Source organism: Panthera tigris, chromosome A3 (assembly GCF_018350195.1).
Source record: "Panthera tigris isolate Pti1 chromosome A3, P.tigris_Pti1_mat1.1, whole genome shotgun sequence".
Classification (NCBI taxonomy): domain Eukaryota; kingdom Metazoa; phylum Chordata; class Mammalia; order Carnivora; family Felidae; genus Panthera; species Panthera tigris.
Genome location: NC_056662.1, coordinates 22,771,414 through 22,797,714, shown reverse-complemented (window position 1 = coordinate 22,797,714; position 26,301 = coordinate 22,771,414). Strand labels below are relative to the sequence as shown.

Here is a 26,301-nt window from a genome sequence, read left to right as displayed (position 1 = left end):
GAGATGAGGGGGTTCTTTTTGTTTCTCACACGGGGACCTGAGGACAATTCCTGGTAGATCAGATGCGGGGAATGCCTGGGAAGAATCTATGGTGGGCTAGCCAGGGCTGGAGGGATGGTTAGGAGCAAAAGCAAGAGGCGTTGAGACTGAACTTCCCACAAGCTGGCAAATTGGAGGTCAAATGGAGGTCACAGAGGCAGATGTCATCACCGGCAGTAGGGTGAGGGAGTCACAGACTGCTTTGGGATACCTGGATGTTAGGGACTGTCCAGACCCTGGCTCAGAGCAGCCACCTGCTGGTGAGCAGGGCTTACTGCAGCCCTGCCTCCCTGTTGGATTAGCTCAGGTAGACAATAGGTGAACCTATCTGGAGGGTTAGAACCTACAGGCAAGAGGATGGCATCTGCATGGAGCCTTCTCAGAGGGGTGAGTTTGTAAGTTTCTCTCATAGTCACAGAGACAACCTGTCCTTCCTGATACCTGTTCTAAGTCCTCTGGAGACAGTCTATGCCTGATCAGAGAAAAAGGGAACTCTGTGTCACAGAGCAAGCCGTGAAAATCAAGACCAAAGAAAATCATAAACAATTTCTGGTTTAGTATAGAGAGCTTTGATCCTACTCTGGCTAGCTAGTTTTCCTTCCACAGTCTCAGGTTCCTCATCTATAAATTGAAGCATAAGCCAGACCCCAGAGAGCTCCTGGGGAGATGAAATAAGACTGTATGTAGGGAGTGTTCAGGCAGCCTTGCACATGGTGGGAGCTATTATTGCTGGTTCTCAGGCTTGACTCTGACTTTCTTGGCAATCAAAAGCAGTTGGGACTGGATTGTCGTAGGAAAAGAGACATGTTTCGAGTGCTCAATTGGTATTTGATATAAATAAATGAACTTGAATCCTATGGCTGTTCTATGTACAGAAAATTAGTTTACTGAGTGAATGAACTGGTCTTTGCAGGGGGCAGAGCCAGAAACTACTTTGTTTCACTATTGCCTTTCAAACCCTGGGTGATATCTGGGCAGATCCCTGAGATTTTCTCAGTCACTTTTAGACTTTAAGGAATAGTCTCATCTTTAGGTATTAAGAGTCCAGTCTGGACTCACTGCAAGCCTTCAGTCTTATCAACCTCAGATCTTATGCTTCTGCAGGTAGATCCTAACTCAGGCTACGAAGCCCATGGTAGGGAGCTGGGTATGGTGGTTAGTGTCTTCTCTGTTCCTTGTTCACTAGTGGCTGTTTCTGGTCCCTCCAGGCGGGACAGGAAGGTAACTAAGTGCGGGTGTTGTCTGGTGTCAGGACTTTCTATATAACAGATGCGATATGCTGGCTCTTTCTGCTAAGTCGTGCTTCTGGAGTTTCTTCTGTCCTGCAGGGCCCTCATGGTGCCTCCTTTCCTGACATGGGCAGTCCCCCTCCAGCCCACTGCTGCTTATTCCCCCTTAGTGTCTCCAGCTGCTGGTCCCCCTCCGCCTCACTCAACTTCTCTTTGTTAGGGTACCTGGCCCTGCCAGGCAGTCATCTTGGGCAAAGTCCCTGATGACAACTCCAGCCGTACTTTCTTCCTTGACTCCCACTTTACCTGTGTGAAAATGAGGCTCTTGCCATGTGGGACTCGGAAAGTATGGGCTTATCTGCTACGGCCTTTCTTCTAGACCTGCTATCATTGGTAACCATACCAGTCTCTCCATTTCAGAGGTCTCCTAGCAGATGCTGAGGCCCACGTTCTAGAGCCTCCAAATCCAAGGGATCCCTGCCATGCTCTCCCAGGTACTCTGCTACAGTCCCATAGGAACCTCAGGTAAGGGGTCAGATTCCCCATATCATCAGGCCCATGAGAAGTTCTCTAAGCATCAGGTGGGCCTGGGGAGACACATAGCACACCGGCAATTTTTTTCAAATAGACCCTCAGTCCCAAATCTTCTGCAAACCCAATGTCTCACGAATGGACTAAGGATGGGTCATGGACTACATGTCCCAGAACTGTTTGGGTCCCTGCATTGAGCAGCTATTTCTACAATAGTTCTGCATAACAAACAACCACAAAATTAGTGTAATGCAACAATTAACACTTATTTCTTGCTCCCAAATTTGTGGGTCAGCTGGAACAGACCTATTCCACATCTCTCTCATCCTCCTCGTAGAACCAAAGGGATCCTCCTGGCATTGGTGGCCCAGCCAGGGCATGTTCTTCTCATAGTGATGGCAGAAGCATAAGAGAGCAAGCTTAACTAATTAGCACATTTCAAGGCCCCTGTTGGTGTGCTATCTACTGAAATTCTGTTGGCTAAAGGTAGTCATATGACTAAGCTCAAAGGAGACAGCGAGGTACCCTCCTACTTTCATGTAAGGAACTGTATTTTTATGGCAATGGTGTGGATACAGGGAGGGGTGAAAAATTAGGGTCAATAATTGAATCTACTGTAGTCCACTCTCTTGACTACATTTATTCACGTCCCTCTCACATAGAAAATACACTTATCCCCAAGACTCCCAAAGTCTCATCCAGTCATAACAGCAGGATCTCATGATTTATGTCAGGTCTGGATGTGGCTTCTCTTGATTGTTTAACCTAGAATCTAAAAAGAAAAAGAGGGAGGTGCCTGGGTGGCTTAGTCAGTTAAGCGTCTGACTTTGGCTCAGATCGTTATCTTGTGGTGTGTGAGTTCGAGCCCCACATTAGGCTCTGTGCTGACAGCTCAGAACCTGGAGCCTGCTTCATATCCTGTGTCTCCCTCTCTCTGTCCCTCCCCTGCTCATGCTCTCTGGCTGTCTCTCTCTCAAAAATAAATAAACATTTAAAAAATGTTTAAAAGAGGCCAAAAATTCAATCAGCCACAGCTCCCCCGACCCTCCCACCAGTCTATCTTGTATGGTTGATCCAACACCTGGCACATCTGGCTTTAAATGTAGGGATGTGAACCTCCAATTATTCCTAGTTTGGGGGCTTTAGTCCAAACCAAGACACTTAAGAAAGTATCACGTAGCAACATCTCACACCTACCCAGACCTATGTGCCCACGTGAACCTCCTTTTGTAGACGTACAGGAAGTTGTATACCCTCAGAGCTATATAGGATTTTAAAAAATTATAAAAACACATGCACACTGATACTCTCAGATGTATCTGAGATCAAGCATATATACACTTGATCTCTACATATACCTGCATACGCACTCACAGACATGTGTGTCTGCAAGACTCATACCACCTCCACACCTGTGAGGAAGTCATGCTTCTAGCAGATTGGAGCCATAAGAAAAATTCACCCCTGACATATCCCTGGTCAGCCCTCCCTCAGGTCTCTACAGTGACCACTATATACTTGCTCGTCTCTCCTCCACCCTCTGATCCCCCTTATGCTCAGCAGGTAAACCCACCTGCCTCACAGGGAAAACCAAAGCCACCAGATTTTCAAGCCTGTGCCCAGAGCTGCAGCTGGTCCATATGGTATCTTTGTGCTGGGTTAGGAAAAGGCACTCCCCTCCAGACACTTAATTGCCGTATGCTGAAAAATTGTCATGATGCACAATTTTTACTAGAATAAGGTCTTTTACTGCCATCTGCCACAGTTTTGTCATAATAAGTATATAATTCAATTATGTCTGTGTTGTAAACAGCACCCCCTTATATATGTGGCATCCTTAATCAGTAGACCTTGGCAATCTTGCCCATAATGCCCTTTCTCCACATAGACCCACACTAACACCAACACACAGGCCCACCCTCATTCAGCCATTGTTTCCCCACAGGGGTCACCCCTGCTCAGAAGGCTGCCTCCTCCCAGGAAGTGAGAATTCTGGGTCATGCACACACGCCCCCCCACCATGGCTGTGCTGAGCCCCCAAGTTGCTGAGGGGTTGAAAGTTCTTTGTCACTCTCTCATGGGCATGTATGTACTCAGGCCATATGCAAGAAAGTAGGAGGATATGGGTGAGGAGTGGTTATTGAGGCAGTGAGAGCCTGGAAGGGGAGGACTGGCCTTAGGCAGAACATGGAGCTGCCCACCCACCCACCCACTTAGAGCTCACCAGCTTCCCAGCTGCCAGTACCGCTGCCACCACCCCCTCTCACCCTCCCTCCCCCTTTCTGACCCAGATTCCACATTCCAGAAATAGCTCTGGCAGGTGACTGGCAGGCAGGGTCAACTCCAGCTAGGATGGGAGGGGAAGCAGCAGCTTGACTATATATACACGTGCCCCTCTCTGCCAAAGGACCTACCTGGAAGAGGCCACAGGGGTGCCATCACCCCCTCAGTCATGGCCCCTCTTGCCTCCTCTCACCCTCTGGGAAAGAGAAGAAAGAACAAAGAAAATTCTTCCTCCTACTTCCTCTCTTCTCTTCCTCTGCCCAGCTTCCATTAGTGCTCATTCTCCTCTCCTCCCTCCCTTTCTCCATCCCTTTCTTCCTGTTTCCCCTGCTCTCCACCCCCTTCTTCTCATCTTAGCCTTTGGTTTGCCTCCTTCAGCCCTGTTCCCTCCCTATGGCCCCCACTTCCTCCCCTCCCAGTTTCTGGCCCTCTTCCCTCCCTAGCCTCCCCTTCTGTGTCTCTCCCACTCCCTCTGAACCACAAAGGAGGCTTGGCATCACCCAGGCACCCCCCCCCACCTCCACCCCACCACCCTACCCCCAGCTCCTACCAACTGCATTCTCTGCACCTGCACATTTCCACATGCATGTGTACACACGTACACACACACACACACACACACACACACACCAGATACACATGCTTGGAGGTACTTCCTGTCAGCACTTGAAGCTCTCGGCTGAATTGGATAGTTTCCTAGCCTGGAATATACCCTTGCTCCTTGCTCAGAGCCCTGAGTTCTAGTTTCCTCTCTCCTGTGTCACTCTGGGTGGGTTCTGGCCCCTCCCTGTGCCTCAAATTCTCCATCAATGTTGTGGGTCTTGGGTTTGGAGACCCCTCTCCCTGCCTGAATATCTCCCATCCAAGTCATCCTCTGACACCCTTCTTTGTCCCCTGCTGTCTCCCCTAGAACGTTCCCAGTTTCTCCTCTGATTCACTCCCTCCTCCACAGATAGAGGAAGGGAGGCTGACAAAATTCCAGTAAGCAGTCAACCCTCCAGTCAGCCTTGTCCCCCTGAAGCCATCTGCCAGGCCTAGCCCTCCACAATCTCTGGTTATTATACTACAGGCTCCTGTCAGATTGGACACTCCTGTTCCCAGAGTGTCAAGGCTGAGAGGAACCTCAAAGACCATCATGTCCAGAGATTGCAAACAGACTTCAACTGCTGTGTCATCTCTGACCCCTGGAGCCCAGGACTGAGATTTAGTTAAGCAGAGAAGAGTGGCACCACCATCAATTGGTGATGTCTGTTGTGGCCAGAATAGTTACACATATCTGACATTCCTAAGTTAAGCCAGTTTGACCTCACATACATATACACATGTGCAGACCTCTTTCAAAGAAACTGCAGCCTAGAGAAGGTGAGTCAAGTCAAGGTCACCCACTTAGTAGGTCAAGGAGCTATTTCTCACCTGGGTCTGCCTGACTCCTAAGCCTTGAGTTTCCCATTATCCTGTGGGTGGGTGAGCCATCCAGGGGGCCTGGTAAAGAGATGTGGCATGGTTACAAGAGTTTCAGGGAGAATTATGTGGCAAGCTGCGCAGGATGGTTTGGAGGTCCAGGCAAGGCAGTGAGGCCTGGGCAGGGGCCATAGGGTGAGAGAATAATAAGAGGATCCAGGAGGCTTTCCTGGAGTGGTGATAAGAGGTCAGAATTCCCTGTTGCTGTACCTCTGCACGGGAGACACTGAGCAGAAGGCAGGCTTCTTCCCAGGGCTCTACCAAGCCTTGGTCCAGGACAGTCCTGGTTAACCAAGTACCTACTGTGTGTTCAGTGCACAGATCATCACCCTTCTAAATCCCGTTTTTAGGCAGACCCATTGAGCCTTCTGGGGGGAAATAGTGACTGGGATTAAGGACTGGTCGACAGGCCATAAAGCCCAGGATTGAGATTCTTGAACAAGGGGCATTTCTTACACCCTTGGGGGTAGAGAAGTCATTCCAGAGGAAGAAAGACTAAGGTGCTTAAATGGAACCTTAGAGCCCCTACTAAGTAGTGGTTAAGGGCATGAGCCTTGCAATCAAGCCACTTTTTCTTTGGATAGATGTTTATTGATCACCTACAGTGGGCCAGGCTGTGCTCTAGCCACCAGGGACACCACAGTAAACAAAACAGAAACCCCTGCTTTCTAGGAGAGTACATTATGTTGGGGTGGGGGAAGCAGATAAAATAATAAACATAAGTAATGCAAATGTATGGTTTATTGGAAAATAGCCTGGGGGAGGGCATTGTTGCAGCAGAAACAGGATAGCTAGGGTAGACCCCGTTGAGAAACAAATGTTTAAACAAAGACTTGGATGAAGCTGAGGAAGTATGCCAGGCAGGGAGAAGAGGTCCTGAGGCAGGAGGGTGCCTGGTGAGTTGGAGCAGGAGCAGGAGCAGGTTCCCTGTGGCCAGGGTAGAGCAAGACTGATCCTGGCTCTTCCTCAGGGGCTTCTAGAAATTTTCTAAGTAAATCAATTTGAAAATGAACGCTAAGTGAATAGCACAGGTGTAGCATAGCAACTGTGAGTAGGACAAAGTAAGCTAATACTTTCAAAGTGCTTACTTAGCACAGTGTTTGGCATCCAGGTGGCTCCATAATCCTCATTTTCTTTTGTTGTTATTATGCCTCTGTACAAAAATCGCTACAGTGGTATCAGAAACACTGTTTCATCTTATTAAGATTCTTTTCTCAATTTACATTTATTAAAGAGATGCACAGAGAGGGTAAGGCCTTGCCTAAGTCACCCAGCAAGGCAGGTCAGGGAACAGGAGTTAGGTCTGTGGATGGCAGACCTTCTACAGGTACAGCCTAGAAGGGTGAGGCTGTAAGGAAACGACTCAAGACCAGGACTAAACAAGGAGTGGGGGCCTCGCAGGAGAGAATGGGGAACTGGGAGGGCCATGAGACGTGAAGGGAGTGATTTAGGGATTCGGGCAGCCCCTACTGTGCTTTGCCCTTCAGGAAACAGTGTGCTGGTTTTATTTTGCCGAGGACGACTCAAAGGCTCAGGGAGACTGAAAGAGCATCTCATACAAGGTCACAGAACCCTCCAAAGGGTGAGTAGGGATTCGAACCCAATCTAGAGGACTCCGTATGAGGGCAGCAAAGGGAGGATGAGGGGAGGGGACAACTAGAAACACTTAGGGCGTAGAGTCCATAGTACTTGAGGTCTAATTTGACCATGCAGGGTTAAGAAGACCAGCTTAGGCTGCTTGCTGTGACCCTCAGTTTCCCCCGGTGACAGCGAGGTGTCGCCACAGTGACCTAGTGCGAACTCACACCGCTCTTCCCCCGGCACAGAGCATGCGTCCCGTTCCAGCTGGAACCGGTTTGGCGGGGCGGCTCGAGGGGCGGAGCCCCCGGTGCTCAGGCATGCGCGTGCCAACGTGGGCGCGCGCTCGCTCTCACGGTCCGTGGGCCTGGGCGTGGGCTGGCTGAGCGCGCCCCGCGCTTGCGCGCCGGGCCACGTGCCGAGGGGGCTGCGCGCGTCCCCGCCCGCCCCTGAAGTCCCGGGAGGCGCGCGCGCGCGCGGCTGACGCGTGGGGCGGGGCGGGGCGGGGCTGGCGCGGGGCTTTAACCCGGAGGCCCCGCCCCTCGGGCGTACAAAACCGGAGCCTCGGGCCGGGCCGCGTGAGGGAGGAGGGTGAGTGCCCGCCGCTGGCCGCAGCTGCCGCCAGCCTCGTCCGTCACTCCGTCCGTCTGTCCGGTCCACGTCGTCGCCGCTGCCTCCTCAGCCCGGACGCCCGGGGCCCGCCCAGCGCCGCCCGGAGCAGCCGCGGCCCCGCGAGGAGACGGGCGCCGCCCCCGCCCGGCCCTGCCCCCGCCCTCCTCCCCGTTTGTCCGTCCGTTCGTCCACCCGCCCGCTCGCGCTTCCGTCCTTCTGTCCGGCTGCCAGCCTTCGGGCTCGTCTCCCCGCTCCGCCCGCTTTGTCTCTCCCCGGCTCGCTGTCTCTTTGTCTCTGCCCTCGCGGTGCCTCACAGCCCCTCCCTCGCGCCCGGATCTCGGGTCCCCCTCAAAGCTCTCCGCTCATCCCTCGGAGCCTCCCTTTCTGAGCGTCCCGTTCCTCGGGACTCCCCCTCACGGTGTCCCCACATCTTTGGGGGCCTTTCCTTCAGAACACCCCCCTCATCCCCCCACGCCTCTCCTCTGAGATTCCCGCACATCCTTTGGAGGGGTCCTCCCCTCTGTCTGTACCCTCAAATCCCTGTGGTCTTGCCCTCCTCTTAGCCCTCCTTTCCGCGGGGTTTTCCCTCTTGGTGCCCCCCCAAACACGCTGGGACCTCCGACATCCCTTAGGTGCTCCTTTGGACCCCCCAAAAGCTCCCCAGCTCCCAGACTTCACCCCTTCCTGCTATCCCTTGGTTTGTCTCCGTGTCTGTCTCTCCTTGTTCTCTCTCAGGACTCTGTGGCCCCCAATTCTGGGGATTGGGGTCCTCCGCTTTGCTCTCCCTGCCTCTGCCCCCGCATCTGTCTTGGTGGCCTCGCCACTCAGTGGCTCTTGTGCTGAAGGCCCCCTTTTGAGCCCGCTCCTTTGCCCAGGGCTCTTGACCCCTTTGCTTTCTCTGCCCCTTGTCTACCTGCTTTCTGCTCCCTTGTCTCTCCCTCTCCCCTTTTCTGTCTTTGCCGGGTCTCTGGGTCTCTGACCCCCCTCCGGCCCTCATGGCTTTGTGTCTGGAGCTCTTGAAGCAATGTGAGTGGTGGGGTGTCCGGGTCGGGCCGGAGTCCGCCCGCAGGCTGGCCGCGGCGAGGCTCCATGGGGTTGGTGCTGGGGCTAGGGCTGGCGCTGGGGCAGGAGGCTCTGGGGCCTCCCAAGAAAGGGGCAAGGAGGGAGGGGCCAGGCCTCCTGGCAGAGGTGGGAGTGGGGGGCCTTCTGCTCTGAGGCTTCTGCTTTGAGTTGCTTGAGTGTGTGGAGGGTGCCATGGGCTGGACGTCCTACTGGCTTGGTCCTGCATGGCCTGGCACTTTGTGATCGCTTGTGGGCAGGCCTGGGCTATTTTGGAGCTGGCAGGATGTGATATCACTTGGGCGTTTATTTAGACCCGGCTGGGGGGGTGGGGGCTGCGTTCTTGCCAACTTGAGTAATGAAATTTTGCAGGGGGGTGCGGTCTTCTAGGCAGCTGGGCTGTAGGGTTTGTGGCCAGAACTTTGCAGGCCACCAGACTGGGCAGGTGAACAAGGGACTGTGCTGCCTTAGTCTTGCTGAGACTCTCAGGATGACGGGAGAGCGGAGTTGTTCTTGATCTGACCACCCTTGAGTATTTCTTTTGGTGATCTAAGAACTCTGGGCCTTGATTCTGCCGACTTCATGCTGTGAGACCTTTGATCACTCCAAGCCTCAGTTTCTCTATCTGTAGAAAGGGAATAACTGTGCTAGCCCCACTGAGTTGTCGTGAAGATCAATGAAACATCTGTAGACATGATTTGTGAAGTGTCACTGTGTCTTTAAACTGAGCCCCCCCAGAGGGAAAACAGCTTGCCTAGGGTACACAGCTAGTTCGTGGCAGAGCTAGGACAGGGATCCAGCCCCAGACTCCTTACCCAGAGTTCTTTACCCTTCGTTCCATTACCACCTGATTATTCAGGATTACGCCTGCCTTTCCAATAGGGCAGGGAGCAAGCCGTCCCTTATTTATGCTCTGATTCCTGGTTGCTCTTTGTCAGTTTGCAAAGGTAGGCATGTGTGCATAGCTGGATGTCTGTGCTGGGAGACAGTTTGATTTTCCATATTCCATCCCATTGTTTTTTGAGGGTGGGCCCTGTTTGGCCAGTGGCACTTGGGAATAAAGTGAGTCAGTTTGTAGTTGTGAGCCTTTGCTGCTTTTCCTGCTTCTCTGCAGAGTGGGGGAACAAAGGCCCCAAGTGGGAGTGGCCCCACAGACACCAAGAGTCTGCTGTCAAGGAGCCTAGGATGTCTTAGAACTTTGGAGCAGATGAGATCAGCTGTTGTAACACTCTTGTCTTAGAGACCTATAGGGACCTATAGAGGGTTGAGCAAGGACTCCTGGTCCTCTTCTATGACACTGCCTCTCAAGAGGTCACTGTCAGGCTGGTGTCCCTTGCCCACTGGTGTATAATGACCATTTCCAACATCCATTGATCTTTTTACTCTGGGCCCTGTGCTTGACACACTATACAGACTACTTGTGATGGGGAGGAAGAAGGGCTTGGTGTTTGGCCTGGAAGTAGGGGATCTGGATTCTGGTCTCCATATCTTACTCTCAGGGAGGCCACTTTCCCCTATGCTTCAGTTTCCTTGTCTGTAAAATGGGAATAATAGTCTTTTGTCCTAAGGCTGATTCTGAAATCACAGAATCCCTAAAGAAATTCTGTGAGGCAGGATGCCAAGGTTCTGTTCCTGGCTGCGGTAAGATGCTGTGCGACTTCAGACAAGTGTCTCTCTCTCTATTTTTCTTTCTGAAAAATGAGGGGGTTGGATGGCATGGGCTTTTTGGTGCTTCCACCTCCAGCATTTGAGGATTCTAAGGTAACTCAAAGGCCACCTATTTGCACCTGCATCTCATCTTACCTGTTAAAGGTGTGCTTGGTCACAGAACTAGAGGGAGAAGGTGTCGAATGCTGCAAGATGTGTGCTGACCATGTGCTGTGGGGTTTCATAGAAGAGAGCTCCTGTCTGGGCAAAAGGTTCAGAAGAGCTTCCAGGAGGAGGCAGTGCTTGAGTTGGGCCTCTATACCAGGCATGTTCTGCCTTTAATACAGATTGTTTCAGAGAGTAGAATTAATGTGGGTTTTAGAGTCATAAACACCTGGTTTTAATTGGTCTCCATCACTCATTCACTGTAATCTTGGGCAGGTTACTTTCTTTGAGCTTCAAGTTTCCTCATCTGGACTCAAGATATTTACACTACAGCATTGTGGTGAGGATTAAGTGAGATTATATGTTTAAAAAACACCTAGTACACCATAGGCACTTAATAAATGTGAACTTTTATCTCCCAATAATATCTGGGTCACTGTTTTCTTTGAGGAAACAAGACAGAGACCCAGCCTCTCCCCACCCACCCCAGGCCTCCCCCTTCCCCCTGGTGTTCAGGTTGAGGTAACAAGGAAAGCACCTGACTGTTGTAATAAATAATAGGAGTAATCCTTTAATCTCTCACTTGCTTTGCGAGGCATTGTGTAATCTGTCAGGTTCTTTCCTGGCCATTGTTTCTCACAACAGTCCTGGGAGGAAGTCAGAAGCCATTGGAGTTCTCTCTGCTTCACAGGTGAATGAAGAATAGGGGGCCCAGAGAGGGACAGGAACCTGCTCAGGGTCCCACAGCATGGCAGTGTCAGAGTGGGCTTGAGCCTAGCCCTCTTGACTTTTCTTCTTCCGCAGCTTTGCTCCATATTTATCGCTTCTGCCTCGTAGCCTGTCCCTCAGGCCTCCTTCTCTGGGTCTGGTATCTGTTCTGCAAGGAGGGTTTGCTTGACTTTTCCTCAGCCCCTGAGCTCTTCTCAAACTTAAACAGGACTAGCTTTAGGCTGGGTGGAGACTGAGTCACCATCTTCCCTGGCTGTGTCATCCTGAGCAGCAAGTAGACACACCCAGAGGGCCAGAGACTTGCTGGTTGTAGACAACAGCATGGCAGGCTTTCCTCCCAGAAGTTCAGATTGGCTCAGGAACGTCTCTCTTTGGGCTTTTAGGGAACGGCTGCAGCGGTGGCTCCCAGGGATCTGGAAGCATGAGCAGCATTGAACAGTTGTTGCCTGGCCTACCTGCCCCAAGCCTTTATTTTTGCTGTACCCTCCCTGTGGTGCCCTCTCTTCCCGTAGAGGCCCACATTGTCAAATGCTGCCACCTCCTCCAGGAAGTCTCTGAAACAGACTGTGAATTCTGTCCCAGGTCCATACTTGTAGAAAAGTGGCCGTTGCTGAAAAGTGGTCACTTCACCTCTCTGCACCTCAGTTTCCTTATATATAAAATTTAGGTCTCTTAGCTTTATAAAGTTTGGGTTCCCCAGAGAGTCTCCTTTGGCAGGTGTAGGGGCAGGAGTCAGCTGTTCAAACCTGATGCTGCTCTGATGCTGAGAGCCTGTGGGCTGCACTCTGGGAAAAGCTGAACTGAGCGTTTCCTGGATTTGTATCACAGCTTGGCTTGTCCCCCACTGCGTGACCTTGGATTGATCAAGTTTTTGTACCTCAGTTTTCTTCTGTCATGTTGGGATGGAAACCCCTTCCTCACAGGTTGCTGTGAGGATAAGAACTTCTGTGGTAAAGGCCCCTTGAGAATAAGGAACTTGATGCTACAGTGCCATTTACCAGGTGCCAGGGACTGTGTTAAATGGTTTGTGGCATCATCTCACCGTATTATTGCAGCAATCCTATGACGCAGATACCATTATTATCCTCATTTTACAGGTGAGGAAACTGGCTCCTCCTCATCTTTGTTTTGGGCAGGATTTGTTGTTTCCAGAAGCAAGTTACCCTTCCCTTGCTTAGCCCTGGCAGCAGACACTGTCAGACCTGGCCAGGGTGAGGGCTGTGGAATTGAACACTTAGACAGGAACGCAATCCTGTCATCAACAGGAATTTAATGAGGTTGATGAGGTGTGCAGTCTCATCACCTCTCAGATTCCTGGATTTCCCAGTCCTGGCTGTGGCTGCCTCTCCTCCCTCCACCTGTGTTGGAATCAGCTGGTTCCTCACCCACCCACTCCTGGGAACCAAGGCTATCTTAAAGACAAATAATATCCATATTCTACAGCTAAAAGATTGTTTCTTGTTTCTCAGCGAAGAAGCAGGCCCAGGTAAGGGTAAGGACAGGGATGTGCCTAGGATCCCAAAATAAGACCATGCCAGGGCTGGACAAGAACCATGGCCCTGCCTGCCCACCTAGGTCACCATTTCTGTGTATTGCTGGCCTAGGTCACCCGGTGGAGAGTGGGAACACTGAGGTTTGGTTTGGGCAGTTAAGTTTCCTCATAGGACAAAAGGGGGAGAAATGGTCCCAAGTGGAGCTAGACTTAGCTCAGCCTGGAGCCAGATGGGCTTGGAAAGCACTTTCTGACCAGGGCCCTGTCCTCCCAGCCCTGGGCTGGGCTCTGAGAGGCTGGGAAAGAACAGACAGGGTCTCTGCACTTGGGAACTTATGGTCTGACAAGGGAGACAAGGCCTACAATTATGAGAGACTGTGTGACAGTCTGTAATTAAGCGTCTGCTGAAGAAAAGCATTGTTTGGGAAGGAAGAAGTGAGTGTGTGCCAGAGGAAACAAGAGCCCTCTTGAAGGGGGCTGGATTTGCAGAGACAGAGGGTGGGGCTGACATTCTAGCGAATGGTTTGTGCAAAGGCAGAGGTGCGGAGGCTGGAAGGTAAGCATGTATTTAGGGAAAGGGTGAGTAGACCAGTTTTGCTGATGCATCAGGGCTCTGGATGAAAAATCTGGAAGGGGCCAGGAAGTTGTAGGCAACATTGGAAATCAGCTGAAAAGCAGAGGCTTTGGGGAGCCATGGAAGATTTTAGAACAGGGTAGCACAACTCCCCCCCCCCCCCCCCCCCCTGCCAAGAAGGTGAATCAGGCTGAATGAATTGGAATGAATGAAAATGATGACAGGGAGGAAGCATTGCAAGCATTCAGCTGAAAGAAGAGGGTGAGGTTTGGGTGGAGCCCATGGGATGGGAAAGGACATATAGGGTAGCAGGGGGTGTCGTGCTCTCTCAAGAGAGCCTGTCTGGGGGTTTGATGGCCCAGGGGGAAAGATGTTGGGTGTTGCTGCTTTGGGGGAGGAAATAACAATCTGAGCAAATTGCTTATATAGCTGCAGTGTGCCAGGCTCTGTGCCAGGGCCTCCATGGGTGCTGTCGAAAATCCTTACACCAAGCTGGAGGCAAAGGGACTTACTGACCTCCTTTTACAGATAAGGAAAATGGGGCTCAGACAGGGCTGACTGCATATTCTGACTCTTACCACAGTTCAGCTCTGCTTCTTGGAAAAGAGACTCTTACCATCAGGGTTCCAGGAATCTGAGTCTTCTTGCCTGTTGAATTGGGGGCACACAAATACATCCCCTAAAGCCTATAAGCCCTTACTCTCTAAAGATCTGGAAAGTCGGGGCTGGTGCCAGTTTAGAATTTCTTCAAGGTAGGAGAGTCAGGGAAGTGAGGGGCCTTCACATCATCAGTTTTACTCACCAGGCTGTGAGCAGCCTCCAGAGTTGGACTTCATATGTGTCTAGTCCAACGGTGGCTCGTCCGTGACTGGGTTCATTGGGATTCTCAGCCAGCTGCCACTAGAGAGGGTGTTCCCTGGCCCAGCCAGAGGAATCAGCCACCCACAAAGACAGGAGGGGACTTGTCCCAAGTTGCTCTTGACACTGGAGAGCCAGGTGATGGAGCCCAGTTCCCATTTCGCAGGCTGCAGCCAAGGATACTTCCTGGGCAGAGAGAAGGAGAAGGGAACTGGTACTTACCGAGCGGCTTCCATGGGAGGCAGCAACGGGTTGGCCCCACTGCACAGCTAGGAAACTGATGGCTTGGCCAATCATTCTCCTCCTCTGTGTGTCCCCCTGAGCTGGACCTTGGGTCATGAGGCAGAGCAACATCCTCTGTGCTCTGCTCACTCCCCTTCTTCTTTGCCTCCCTGGGAGGTAAACACCCCCAGGACCCATATGCCAGTCTACTTTGGCAAATGTTCTCTGAGCCCAACTATATGCAAGATATGATTGTAACTGCACCCATCTTTTTCATACCAAAATCTAGACAAAGGTTTTGATGAGGGATTTTTGTTCTGCTTCTGAATAGACACAGCCTCTTGTGAGAAAATACTCAGACATTGGAACAGTGGACTAGAGCAAGCAGCCTGTACTGTCGCTTTCAATTGTAGTAATTCATTTGATTAATGCTTTACCATTTGCCCCATGGTTTCTCACAAATTTGACCATCCATACATATATTCATTCTTTTTATTTTGTTTTCCACGTGTTGGTTCTGGATCCTTAATATTTGTTTAGCCTATTTTTGATTTGCAAAGTACTTTCATCCACTTTATCTCAGTAGATCTTATACACCTCTGGGAGGTCATTACTATTCTTGTTCTCCTTGTTTTCCAGAAAGTGACTTGACCAAGGTTACTCTGGGATTCACTGGCTGAGCTGTTCATTCATTCAACAAATATTTAAGTGCCTGCTGAGTGCCAGGCAGCGAGCTGGCCTTGTCACTACAGTGGCAAGCAGAGCAGTCTTAAGAGACTTAGTCACTCACCTCCCAGAGTGCACAGTATCACTGAGGTCTAGCCAGGATTTACCCCAGCACTGACCCGCACCCTGGACTCTTTCCACTGCAGACCCCTGTAATTTGGGCTTGTGGCTTAGATCTAGATTGTTGTAGTCTGTGAGCCCTGAGCCTAGAGCATTGTGGAAAAGCAAGCCAAGGCAGCACATTTCTGCAAACTGAACTTCAAAAGTGACAAAAGAGGTCTTGTCATGACTTAATTAACAAGAAGGTGAGGAAGGGCATCTCAGCAGAAGGCCATCTGCTCCTTCTCCTGGGGGACAAGGGGTGGGGGAGTTGCCCGAGGGCTGCTATACTCAACATCCTGGCCTGAATTTTCTCCAGCTTCCAAATATTTGATTACAGTCTGCACAGGTGTGGAGCCCTATGGCCATGTGCTGAGCTGGGGACCCTCCCTTGCCTCCTTTAATATTAAATGAGATGAAATAAAGGCAGATCCTAGAATTTCATGCCTAGAAAGGACTCTGGCCCAGCCCCCTCAGGTCTCATGAGTGGGAACCAAGCATTAGAGAGGAAGGGACTTGCTAGGATCCCATTTTGAAAGAAATAATCCTTCCTCTTCCCATCTTACCAGCCTTACATAATAATTTCCCTATTGCTCCCTGTAGGAGCTCTCTCTTAGCTGAACCTGTTCCACAGTCAAGCCATATTCACATCTTCCCTATGCCTTAAGACCAAGTTTTTTATGAGTCTGACATTTTCCCCCTGCCCAGAGCCCTATGATGTCCAGGCTGCCTCCATCTCCTGTCAGGCTGACCACCTGTTCTACAAGGCTAGACCAGTAGAGGCTAGGCCTCAAAATCCAGATGCCTGAGACATACAAGAGGTTTCTTTGGGTGCATTTTGCTAGAGTTATTTTTATGTGTAGAAATTACATTTTTATTGAAAAAGCAATTTGTGTATGTGGCTAAACTTTCAAACTTTGTAGAAAAAAGTGCCCAATGAAAAATTAGGGTCTCTCCCACCTCCACTCCTCAGTGACCACTGGGAACAGTCTTGATGTTTCTTTCCAGAAATACTCTTCATATATGGGCAGCTATGTCAATAGCATCCTTTTTTATTACACAAATGGTGGCATATTCTCTGCCTACAGCCTGCTGTTTTGTGCTTTGTCTTCACGCAAGTCTAACTATGTTGTAGATGTACACAGGTCCATGGCCTCCTTTTCCATGACCATGTGACAGTCTGTCAGTGGATGGACCACCAGCTGTTTGTCCAGTCCTCTGCTCAAGGACATTTAGGTTGTTTCCAGTGTTGCTGCTGTGAGCATTGCTGCAGCGAGCACCCTTCCCCACACGTATGTATGCCTGCATGTATGCCTGTGGAGCTGTGGGAACCATTCCTGCAAGTGAAATTGTTGTTGCAAAGAGTCTATGCACCTAAAATTTTGCTAGATGTTTTTAAAAAAGTTTTTTTAATGTTTATTTACTTTTGAGAGACAGAGAATGCACGAGTGTGAGTGCAGGAGGGGCAGAGAGAGAGGGAGACACAGAATTCAAAGTAGGCTCCAGGCTCTGAGCTGTCAGCACAGAGCCTGATGCAGAGCTTGAACTCATGAACCGTGAGATCATGACCTGAGCTGAAGTTGCACGCTTAGCCAACTGAGCCACACAGGTGCCCCTGCTAGATGTTTTTGAATTACCTTCTTTTGCATTCTGAAAATGTGTATTTTTTAAAAAGCACTCTACCTCCCCTGGATTCAAATTCATTTCTTTGGTTGAGAACAGACTTTTCCAGTTCAGCCCAGACAGGGGAAGGGGGTTGGCCAGTGTCACCCAGTAGTCCTCAGCCAATGAGGTATTTCCAGAGTAAGGTGCTGATGGAAGGAAGTGAGAAATGAAGGGAAGAAATGGGCTGGAGGGGTGACAAGATGGGGCCAGGATTGGGTGGAGGGAATTCTGTTGTAGGTACCTTGGGACCTGTTTATGACTTGGTCTCCAGGGAGAAGCATCCTCCCTCCCACACTGTATCCTCCTTCCTGTGTTTCTCTGGCTTGGGCTGCACCTGCTTGGCAGCTGCTGGGCCAGTGAACTCATTTATTCAGCAAATATTTACTGAGCTCCCAAATACCGGTGCAGGCTTGGCCACTATGTCCTTGCCCTTCTCTGACCCTCAATTTTCTTCATCTGAAAAATGGGGAGGCTCATCCATACCTTTCTCATGTCACGAGGCTAGTGGGAAATTTTGGTAAACCAGCCAGTGGGGAAACCCCATAAAACATTATAGTGGTCTTAGCTAGACACTGTGCCAGGCACCCTGGAGTCACTGAGTCTGATGTTTGGACCAGTCCTGAGTGGGCTACCGTCAGTCTTAATAGATGGCTGGGGCAGCTGTTGGTGGGTGTCTCTAATTGCTATGCCAGGACAGAGTCAGGCTCATGCCTAGGATGAATTTGATTTGCCCCAGGATGCTGGAACTCCAGGGCCTGCTCAGGATGAAGGTGATTGGGTGACAGGTGAGGAAGAGGTAATCAGGGAGACCAGGAGGGTCCCCACGCTGCTGCCAGTTTTGCCTCCTCTGAGCCAACAGGAAGGTCCTTTAGAGTCCCCCACAGGGCATTTCTGCCACTCCCTTTCAGCCTTCAGCAGTGGTAGGATGAAGAAGGGGAAGTTCTATAATTTTTCCAGTTTAAAATGACTAGTTTAAAATCACCAGCCTAGTTCCTTCCTCCCATTTTATCAATGGGAAAACTGAGGCCTGGAGTTGGTCTCCTCCCAGGTGTCCCAGTGAGTGGGCAGCCTTATTGGGATTAGAACCCAGGTGTTCAGCCCTCCCAGGCCTTAACCCTCACCGTCTTTCCCACATCGTCCCAGTCTTTAGTTTCACTTTGGGGTTAAAACCCAAAGTGAAAGAAAAAGGCAAAGCAGGAAGCAGCTGCTTTCATTCAGACCCAGCCCAGGCTGGGACTGGCCCTGGGGGACCCAGGCTGAGCTGGCCTTACAGGAGGAGAGCAGGCCTTTTCTCCCTCTTGCTCTGGAGGCCCTGGGGGGGTGGGGGGGGGGGGCAGCAGGGTCCAGCTGGGAGAGGCGCCAGGCTACAGACAGGCAGTGGCGTTCTGGCCTGTGCTGTCTGGGAGACGGCCAGTCCGACGAGTTTCCTGGTGAGAGCCTCACCCGGGTGTGGCCCCAGGTGAGGAGCTACTACCTTTTAAACTCCCGTCCTGGAGCAGGGCTGAGCTGGGCTTATGCTGGCCTGGGAAAGAAATCCTGGCTTCCCAAATCCAGCTTCCACAGAACAGTCCCATTCTCCCTGAAGGTAAGAGCTAGGGCCCTGTCTCTACTGTGAAGACTTTTAAACTTTTGGTCACTTTGGGGCAAGTATTTACCTCAACTCCTGGCAGCTTCTTAAGGACTGAGATGGCCTGAAAGCCTTTCTACCCTGGTTCTAGTCCCAGTCTCAAGAACTTGGAAAGGACAGAGGTTGGGGGAGCAGGAGCCATGGCTTCTCCCGAGTGTTTAGGTAACTTCAGGCAAGATCCTCTCCCCTCTGGGTTTCAGATTCCCCATTTGTTTCTTGGCAGGAGGAGCTCTTTCTAGCTCTGCCGTTCAGTTGAATCAGTTTTGATCCCTTGGAAGCTAGGGAGTATCTTAACACCTGATTTGGTTGGCCTGTATATTTCAAAGATTAGCTGGGTTCTTAAGTTCCTGTGCTTTTTCTAAGAAAATTCTCAGCCTTGCCAGAGCAGATATGGTATCAATTTTGTTGCTCAACAAATAACAATTTCAGTGTACTTCTCTTCTCTGCACAATCACAGGGTCCCCAGGCACAAAGCCATTTTGGTTCAAGTCCACTCCCTGAGGGCTCACGCCGAGCACATGGTAGGTGATCAGGTAGGCCTAACTGTGTTAAGGCTGAGCCAGGCACTGGGGGAGAAGCCCACACCCCAGAAGTCTCACAGACCTGTAGTTAAGATCCTGGCTCTAGTGACATACTGCTGGAGTTTAGATCCTGGGCTGCCACCAAGAGCTGTGAGACCTTGGGCAAGTTGCTTAACCTCTCTAGACCTCAGTTTTTTCATTTGCAAAATAGAGATGATAATATTACCTGGCATTAGTCTCAGCATGTGGACAAGAGAAAGAATGTGTGTAAAGCACTGAGCACAGTATCTGGTACAGAGGAACCACTTAAAAAATGTTAGCTGCTGCTGTTATTGATACCCAGGGGGAGAGAGAAGACTTGAAATAGCTAAAGACTGTCCATGTCCCGTGCCTGGAAAGATGTAGGTGGACTAGATGTGGTGTTTGGAGGGATATCAAGTTTTGTCTGCCAAGTGCAGCGCTCTGATGGGGACTCTGGAGTGAATTGAGGCAGGCTTTAGAGAGAGGGTGACCTTCAAAACCTCAAAAGCTGGGTAGGATCCAGGTGGTGGAGATTTTGAGAGGAAGATAACCTGGGGTCTGGGGGTGCTGTGGGTAGGGGAGGGGAAGGGAATCAGGGAGGAATGGCAGGGGATCAGGGAGGAACGGCAGGGGTTGGCTGCCCAGGGCCAGGAGAGCTGAGATCAAGCTAGAATGCCTGCTGAGGGCCATCAGAGTCAACTAGGCACTCAGAGCCAGGGTTTGTCTCTGAAGGGTCATCACTCCTTGAACCAGTTTCCTGCTGGGACCTATTATTGAGTGTGGTGTGAATAGATATGATAGTTCCAGCTTCTCCTGGAACTTTCTTGCCTTCCCAGGCTTCGTGCGCTTCATGATATGGTGTTGCCCTGCACAGGGGTGTGGTAGCAGTCCACAGGTGTCTGCCTGCCTGGGGACAGTTTGGCCTGGGGTAGCATAGGAAGAGTGGAACTTGGCTGACAGCACCTGTAACAGCAGGCTGCCTCTGCTACTGCTGCCCCAGCAGTTTCCACAAAGGGGGCGCGCATAACAAGTGTATGGAGACACTCATTAGAAGAGGGTTTGGGTTCATCCCAGCCAATTCCTCCCTCCTCACAAGCCAACCTCCAAACAACCACCCCCTCTCTTTCCAAAGAGTCAGCCATTCTTGTGCTCAGAGTGCCAGGGGTGAGCCAGAGGAGGGTAGGGAACAGTTCAGACTTGGTCTCTTTCCTCAAGGAGCTTCCATTCAGCTTGGAGTCCCCATCCAAGAAGGTGACAAATATACAAGATACTCTCTGCTTGTGATAAAGAGCCTTGAAGGAAACAAATAGGTGCTAAGAGGGAACTGAGGATGGGGAGGGCATGTCAGGGAAGGTGAGGTGACCAGTGGGAAAGAGGAAGTCAGGGGCAGATTGGGAGCAGCAGGGCTCAGGACCCTCAGGTAGAAAGTGTTTAGCATATTGAGGGAACAGGGAGAGGTTCTGTTATATCTGGAATGGTCTGCAAGGTCAGGCAGGGCCTCATCAGTCTCCGTGACCTTGTTTGCTCTGAAGCAAACAGCTTTCTTGCCCTGTAGGAGCCAGAGTGTCAGTGAATCAAGAGGTGTTGTTGTTTTTGTTTTTTTAAATTAACATCAGAACTCCCAAATACTGACCTTCTGATTGGTTTTCATACTGATCCTAAGTCCTCAAGAAAAGGGTTCTTCAGCACTCCCTATTTATTGCTAATTTCCTTTCACATACCACCTCATGGTTCACAGGTTTTGTCGCTTCTGGTGGCAGCTTGTTGCAGGTTGCAGTTATTGCTGTTTTTAGAGGTAATACAACAGAAAGGTTAAGTGACTTGCCCAAAGTCACACAGCTTAATCAAGATTTGAAGGTTTTTTTAATTTTTTTAATTTATTTTTTAATGTTTTTCTTGATTTTTGAGACAGAGAGAGACAGAGCATGAGCAGGGGAGGGGCAGAGAGAGAGGGAGACACAGTCTGAAGCAGGCTCCAGGCTCTGAGCTGTCATCACAGAGCCTGATGCGGGGCTCGAACTCATGGAGTCTGAGATAATGACCTGAGCGAAGTCGGACGCTCAACCGACTGAGCCACCCAGGCGCCCCAAGATTTGAAGTTTTGGTGCACTGTTCTTTTTATTCTACCACACTACTTCTGTGTAAGAAGGCCAAAGCAGAAGTTTCTATTTTTAGCAAGGTTGCAACTCTAAAATGGTCACAGTTAAAAAGTGTCGTATGGGGCTCCTGAGTGGCTCAGTTGGTTGAGCATCCAACTCTTTATTTCAGCTCAGGTCATGATCTCACGGTTCGGTTCATAAGTTCAAGCTCTGCATCTGGCCCTGCGCTGACAGCATGGAGCCTGCTTGGGATTCTCTCTCTCCTTCTCTCTCTACCCTTCATCTGTGTCTACCCACTCTCTCTCTCTCTCAAAATAAATAAACTTGAAAAGTTTTGGTATGGAATGCCATAATAGTAATTGTGTCCAGGTGATGAGATTAGAATGACCTTTTTTCCCTTATTTTCTACAATGTTATTTATAGTTCATTCTTTTTTTTTTTTTTTTTTTTTTTTTTAAAGAGAGAAGTGTGCATGGGCACAGGGCAGGAGCAGAGGGAGGGAGGGAGAGAGAGAGAAAGAGAGAGAGAGAGTATCTTAAGCAGCCTCTGTGGCGATGCAGGGCTCCATCCCAGGCTTGTGGGATCGTGACCTGACCCAAAATCAAGAATCGGATGCTCAACCAACTGAAGTGCCCCCCTGAATTCTTTCTTTTTATTTCCCTTTCTTGAATGTCAGGAAGGAGATTGTAGGCAGATTATAGATCAGCCCCTTCTCACAAACACATTTAACTCAAAGTTGAAATTTTAAACATTCGTGTTATAAGTTTTTTTTTAATTTTTTTTTACATTTATTTATTTATTTTTGAGAGACAGAGACAGAGCACAAGTCGGGGAGGGGCAGAGAGAGAGAGGGAGACACAGAATCCAAAGCAGGCTCCAGACTCTGAGCTGTCAGCACAGAGCCTGACGCAGGGCTTGAACTCACAAACCGTGAGATCATGACCTGAGCCAAAGTCAGACACCCAACCAATGGAGCCACCCAGGTGCCCCTCATGTCATAAGTGTTTTAAATATTTTACTTTGTGACTTTTGGATTTGGGGTGTAAAACAGCAAGTTGATATTTGGGGCTTATTGGTAGAGAATTCCTCAGTAGACTCCTCACTAGCCTCCCCTTTTTAAAAAATTGGGATAAAATGCACATAACAATTTACCATCTTCCCTATTTTTAAGTGTACAGTTCATTGTCATTAAGTACACTCACATTATTTTACCACCATTCTTCTCCAGAACTCTTTTCATCTTGCAAAACTGAAATTCTTCACGCATTAAACAACCGCTGTCCATTCCTCCGTCCACCCAGCCCCTGGCGGCAACCACCATTCTACTTTGTCTCTGAATTCAACCACTCTGGGGGCCTCATTCACAGGCCCATTTTAAGAGAATGTATTGGAAAGGGGGTAATATCTCTGAATAATTAAGTCTTTGGGTGGTGATTAATTCTCCCAGTTAATGCACACTGCAACTCAGTTTTATGTGCTCATGTTCCAGCATAGTTGTTAAAAGACTGATCATCTCCTGGGAGGGCTTTCTCCACACAGGTGGCCTTGGTTCCAAAGCCCATGGTGGCTGCATGGAGCCTAGCCACAGCCCCCCTGTGGAGGTGGAATAATAGGACGGGGAAGGCTGTGGATTTAATTAAAGGACCCGGCACAGTTCCTTAACTACTTACTTGCTGTGGGATTTGGGCCAAGTCTGTCCACCTCTGTCAGCCTCAGCTTCCTCCTCTGAGAAATGGGACAAATACTTCTGTCATGTGGACATCCCAAAATCAGTGAGACAGATAATGGACTTCCTTGTGCAGTCTTGAGGATCCTAGCACCGTGTTCAAATGTGGTTAAAGGCAAGGCAAATCGGGCTCCTGATCCCCATTTTACAGAAGAAGCAGAGACTTAGAAGTGACTGGCCCGAGGTCATTCAGCACTTAAGTGACCACATGGGGCTGAAAACCAGCTACCCTCACAAATTGCAGCTGTTGAGGGTTCCTTATTGGTCAGTCTTTTGAGGGTGAGGAGACTGTGAAACAAATAGTTGCTTTCCTATCTTACTGAATTTTAAACATTGCCCAAGAAACTCTGTTGTTGATGGTCCTACAGGGGAGGATGAGGGGTTAAGGTTTTCAGTGGGGAGTCAAGGACAGTGATTCTGCATCATGGGAATAGAGCATTTCTGTGGTGATCATCTGGCCCAGGGACAACAAATACCTTGCTCTTTTCAGTTACTTCCCATACTAGGCCCATGGCGGTCAGCATCAGTCAATCCCAGTGTTCCCACTGAGCCCGGACACAGCGTCAGAATCCTTCTTAACACAGGCGGGTACTACCAGTCAACGAGAAGTAGCACACTCCGTGCAACCTGTGCCATTTCCAACGTAGTATGCTCCCCAGCTTTTACAGATGTGCAGCAATCCTGGCAGGGGAAGGGACTGTTTCAGGGGCAGGTGATGTCACAGGTCTCTTTGTGAGAGTGGAAAAGGGTCTGGCAGGACAGCACAAAGCCTGGGGAGGTGTGATGAGTATGCTTGCAAAAACATCGAGGCACAGTAGCTCCCAGAGGGGTAGAAGCTGTCAAGGTAAAGTCCACTTTCTTCAGCCCTTGGGTGCTGGTTTGGGCTTGAGGTCTTTGTGGAGGTGCGCTCTAGTGAGACTCTACCAGCAGCAGGAGAAGACCGAACTTGTGTTTCTACAGCGGCTTCTAAGCTTTGTAGGATTTTGTGTGGCTATCTGGCTTGTCATGAAGTTGTGTTTTTACTACTTGTCATACTGGATGCTGTGAAGTTTGGGTTCTGGAGATTGAAACCTGTAGGGTTTGCACTCACTTAACAGATAACACATGATTTGCCATGTGACGCTGAGCAGGTCCCTCAACCTCTCTGAGCCTCCATTTCTTCAGCAGCACAAGGGGAGATGGTGAGAACATCTCCTCGTTGGGATCAAATATAAGATGCAGGTGTAAGGACCTCGGACAGTGACTGGGCCACTGCAGTAGCCACCGATTCCTGAGCAGACAATAAATACTACTGGTAATTATGAGTATCAGCCACTAATATTCACCTACTTCTTACACTGCCATTGTGGGGGCAGGGTTCTGTGGGCAGGGTGGGTGACCTTCACTTGGGTAGGTGTTCTTTCAAAGAGATCTTCCCAAATGTTACCATATTGTGCTTTCAGAGGTGGTTGGGAGAAAAATCGAGTAGGGAGGGCTGTGGGGGCGTGAGGAGGGCTTGTAGTCACGCTGTAGTCACGACTTGTCCCAGCGCCTCTGTCTCCTGCTTGCCAAGTCACTTCTTACAGATTTTTCTCTACTTGCTGTGTCCTCACAGTCTTCTTCCAGGGGGAAGGCCCTGAAGGTCTGTAGTAGTTTTGGGGTAAAGTCAGAAGCAGGGTCCTACCTCCTAAGTGTCAGCAGACATTTGCCTGGGTACCTTTTCTGGGCTGAAGTTGAGGTTACAGGGATGGAAACCACATAGTCACTGCCTTCAGGGGGCTCAGGGTCTAAAGGGAGAAGCAGAAAAGCAAACAGGCCTATAAAACAGTGTGGTGGCGAGGGCCAGTAGCACATCTAAACATGGGACGTTGACCCAGCAAGGGAGCCAGGATGGAGCTGGAGCCCGTCAGGGAAGGCTTCTTGGAGGGAGTAATGCTGGAGCTGAGATCTGGAGGAGGAGGCAGAACGAGGGAGGAGGTAGGGTGTTGCAGGCAGGGAGCAGCCAGTGCAAAGTCCCGGAAGCTGAATAATTAAGCTGTGACCTGTGTTGGCTTAAAGAGGGTGCAGAGAGAGTGGTCACCACCCAAAACTATCAGATGGTGATGCAGGTGTGGCATGGAGAGGGTGGACGGCTGTGGGTCCTCAGGGCACTGAATCTTCCTGCCCCAGCCCTTGGCCTGAGGAGTGCCTTGGTGGGGCTGGGATTGGGCAACAGCTATGTGGGACTCCATCAAGCCCTTTCCCACCCATCTACTCCAGACCCCCTCACAGCCATCCCAGGGCAGTGGGCAGGGCAAGTCCGTGTTGTTGACATTTTATGGATGAGAGAAACTGAGGCCCAGGAGCCTAAGTGGTGCGGTGAGTGAGTGCAGAGCCAGTGCTCACACGCTCAGACTCCTAGTGCACAGCTGCTCTCGTAGCTCAGAAGCAGATATGTCGCGGGGGAGGGGTGGCAAGTGTGGGCCAATCTCCTTTCCTGAGGATGGGTTTATTATCTCAGGTAGGGCCTCTGTGCTGCTAGTTTTCCCAGAGGAAGGCGTTTTAAGCCCCATCTGTGCCAAGGCCCTGGTGTTAGTCCTCACATCATTTCCCTTGTAGCTAGGCTGAATGAACATTCTCCTGTGTCTTTTTTGCTTATTGATAACGATTCTCTGGATGCAAAAAACAAAACAAAACAAAAAAAGTTTGAGGTATGAATGTCACACACACACACGCACACACACACGCACACACACAAATGCTGTCTGATGTCACATCCAGAACTGGGTGTGAAATAGGAGGGCAAAGAGAGGACAAATATCTCAGGCTTGGATGGAATCTGAAAGGTCACACCCACGAGGGCTTGTGTCTTCTCCCAGCAGCCATCATGCCTGTGTGTAGCCTAGCTGAACCCTCCTGGGCAGCTCTGCCCTTTAGAAAGTGCCTCCTTATCATGCGACATGTTTCCCCTCAACAACCTCACCTTCCTGTCTCCACTCTGGTTGTAGTGTGATAACCTGGAGCACATATATGTGTGACAGTCTTCTAGATATTTGGAGATAGTAGCCACACTTTTCTGAATTGGCTTTCTTTTCCAGACCACTATCCCAGTCTCTCCCAGCTCTCCCTCAAGTTGAACTAGACATGACTCATGGTGCACGTGTATCGTACCCCACTTGTGGCATATCTTTGACAGACATCACTAATCAGTCACAGCACTCTTGTTCAGTCAGTCCCTGGCTTTCTCACGCAGTGCTCCATGTGGCAGTGTTCCATGTGGCTACGCCCAGGAGGCATTTCTTTGCCACCTCGGCATTTTAGTGCGAGTTTCTTCAGGACAAGGACTTACTCATCCTGGATCCTACTGCCCGGGACCCAAT

At 50.2% G+C, this 26,301-nt stretch overlaps 1 protein-coding gene and 1 long non-coding RNA gene across 8 annotated transcripts in view; one reads left to right on the top strand and one right to left on the bottom strand.

Annotated features, from left to right (window-relative positions):
• Positions 1 to 26,301, top strand: part of DLGAP4 (DLG associated protein 4) — an 85,018-nt gene that overhangs the window by 12,117 nt on the left and 46,600 nt on the right. The window contains exon 1 of one of the 6 annotated variants that reach the window (XM_042980463.1): positions 7,943 to 8,759. The exons of 3 other annotated variants lie outside the window; for them this stretch is intronic. In XM_042980463.1, the coding sequence (XP_042836397.1) occupies positions 8,729 to 8,759 (31 nt within the window). In that variant the 5' untranslated portion in view covers positions 7,943 to 8,728. Of the gene's footprint in view, positions 1 to 7,942; positions 8,760 to 23,611; positions 23,808 to 26,301 lie in introns of those variants that run through there. 2 more of the 6 variants (XM_042980461.1, XM_042980462.1) reach the window with 2 other exon arrangements.
• Positions 6,288 to 23,529, bottom strand: LOC122237213. Of its 2 annotated transcripts, none has more exons than XR_006215491.1 (5): positions 23,440 to 23,529; positions 22,908 to 23,050; positions 20,772 to 20,921; positions 14,202 to 14,443; positions 6,288 to 6,530 (listed from the first exon to the last, which is right to left on the bottom strand). It is a non-coding gene; the product is annotated as an uncharacterized LOC122237213 (long non-coding RNA). The 2 variants fall into 2 exon arrangements; XR_006215490.1 differs by lacking the exon at positions 6,288 to 6,530 and adding an exon at positions 9,080 to 9,417.